This window comes from Mandrillus leucophaeus, unplaced genomic scaffold, assembly GCF_000951045.1.
Source record: "Mandrillus leucophaeus isolate KB7577 unplaced genomic scaffold, Mleu.le_1.0 Scaffold8, whole genome shotgun sequence".
Taxonomy (NCBI): domain Eukaryota; kingdom Metazoa; phylum Chordata; class Mammalia; order Primates; family Cercopithecidae; genus Mandrillus; species Mandrillus leucophaeus.
In genome coordinates, this window is record NW_012108696.1 from 2602688 (window position 1) to 2605180 (window position 2493).

Below are 2493 nucleotides of genomic sequence, written 5' to 3' on the forward strand. Positions count from 1 at the left end.
CACATACACATATATACACATATACACATATACACACACACACATATATACACATATATACATATACACACACATATACACATATGTACATATATTCATATAAACACATATACACATATATATACACACATATATATGTATATTTACACTGACTCTTGCACTGTCACCCAGGCTGGAGTTCAGTGGCGTGATCGCGGCTCACTGCAAGCTCCGCCTCCCTGGTTCATGCCATTCTCCCTCCCCAGCCTCCCAAGTAGCTGGGACTACAGGTGCCCACCACCACGCCCGGCTAATTTTCCTTTTGTATTTTTCTTTTTTTTTTTTTGTAGAGATGGGGGTCTCACAATGTTGCCCAGGCTGGTCTCAAACTCCTGGTCTCAAATGATCCTCCTACCATGGCCTCCTAAAGTCCTGGGATTACAGGAATGAGCCACCATGCCCAGCCCCTTTGGTACTGTTGACATTCAGGGTAAACAATTCCTGATTGTGGGGGGCCATCCTGGACACTGCAGGGTGCTGAACAGCGTCCCTGGCCTCCACCCCCTCCACACCAGTAGGACTCTCTTCTCCCCCGATCCCCTGCAGTTGTGATGGTCAATACAGCCAGACATTAGCAGAGGGGAGAATTTCCCCCAAGTAGGACCCCTGGTCTTGGCACTGTGAGACCCCAGTAGGCGGGGGCAGACTCAGGGTGGAAAACGCGGGCTATGCCGGGTTTGGGTCCTGGGAGACCTTCCCAGTTTCCTTTGTCCATTCCAGGCATTCAGTGATAGTTCTACAGGTGGGAGACACGGATACCTAAACCACTAGAGCTCGGGGAGGTTGCAGACAACCTACGCCTCGACTCAACTGAGAGTCACCTGTGCGAGACAGAGAGCTTCCTCCCGGTAGAGACTAATAAAGCTTTTAATATTTAAAAGTTTGGGCACTTAATTCTGGTGATCTGGGCTCACAGGTAACACTCCATCCTCTGACGACTGGCAGCCGGCAGAGTCCACCGAGGCGCTGGTGATGATGATGGGAACCTTGGCCTTGAGGCTGGTCAGGGACCAGGGCAGGTGCACGGTGATGACCAGCTCATAGCGAGTGTGCATGATCTCCCCGTCCCGTGTGCTGCTGCTCACGGACAGCAGCACTGGGAGGTTGAAGGTGCTGACGATCTTGGTGGTGTTGAAGCGGGTCATGTGGGTGTTGGCCTCCTGCCGCAGAAGCTCGCTGCTGTCCAGCCGAGACCGCCTCTCCGCGCCTGGCGTAAAGCCCTCGTACTGAACGTGAGCATACAGGGCGAATATGACCGTCTTGATGCATTTGCTGGTCTGGTTGTTGATCTCTGTTGTGAAGACAACCTTCTCTCCCGGCGTGAAGGTGTTCTTTTCCATTTGGATTTGCAAGCAGATGGTGCCCTGGCGGCAGCAGTTGTAGGAGACTTTCTCCTCAGCCTCCACCAACAAGGGGTTCTAGAAGAGGAGGATGTGGGGGAAGAGAAACAGACAACCGTGAGGGACCAGGACCGCACAATCCACTCGCCTGCCTGATCCACCCTGGGAACTCCTCAAAGCCTCTGGGGCTGGCTGGGCGCGGTGGCTCACGCCTATAATCCCAGCACTTTGGGAGGCCGAGGCCGGAGGATCACGAGGTCAGGAGTTCGAGACCAGCCTGACCAATATGGTGAAACCCCTGTCTCTACTAAAAATACAAAAACTAGCTGAGCGTGATGGTGCATGCCTGTAATCCCAGCTACTCAGGAGGCTGAGGCAGGAGAATCACTTGAACCCGGGAGGTGGAGGCTGCAGTGAGCCGAGATTGTGCTATTGCACTCTAGCCAGTGCTACAGAGCAAGACTCCATCTCAAAAATAAAATAAAAATAAAAAGCCTGTGGGGCTTTGGAGACTCTCGTAGGAAGAGGCATTAAGATGGAATCTGGAGCCCTAGGGATTTTGCAGTGAAAAACCTGGAGTCATCTCCCATCTCCCAGCATGTTTTGGTTTTTAGTTTTTGGTTTTTTTTTTTGGAGACAGAGTCTTGCTCTGTCGCCCAGGCTGGAGTGCAGTGGTGTGATCTCGGCTCACTGCAACCTCCGCCTCCCGAGTTCAAGTGATTCTCCTGCTTCCGCCTCCTGAGTACCTGGAACTACAAGCGCATGCCACCACATCCAGCTAATTTTTGTATTTTTAGTAGATGTGGGTTTTCGCCATGTTGGCCAGGCTGGTCGTGAACTCCTGACCTCAGGTGATCTGCCCACCTCAGCCTCCCAAAGTGCTGGGATTACAGGCGTGAGCCACTGTACCCAGCCTCTCCCAGTGTCCTTGGATCAAGGCTATTTACCATTCGGAATATCAATGTATTTCTTTCTTTCTTCCTTTTTTTTTTGAGACGGAGTCTCACTCTGTTGCCCAGGCTGGAGTGCAGTGGTGCAATCTCGGCCCACTGCAAGCTCCACCTTCCAGGTTCACACCATTCTCCTGCCTCAGCCTCCCGAGTAGCTGGGACTA

At 52.2% G+C, this 2493-nt stretch overlaps 1 protein-coding gene across 1 annotated transcript in view; it reads right to left on the reverse strand.

The window, feature by feature from the left end:
* Positions 1 to 324: 324 nt before the first annotated feature.
* Positions 325 to 2493, reverse strand: part of ARRDC5 (arrestin domain containing 5) — an 11638-nt gene continuing 9469 nt past the window's right edge. Inside the window, exon 3 of the mRNA XM_011967372.1 lies at positions 325 to 1457. Coding sequence (XP_011822762.1) covers positions 930 to 1457 — 528 coding nt within the window. The 3' untranslated portion in view covers positions 325 to 929. The remainder of the gene's footprint in view (positions 1458 to 2493) is intronic.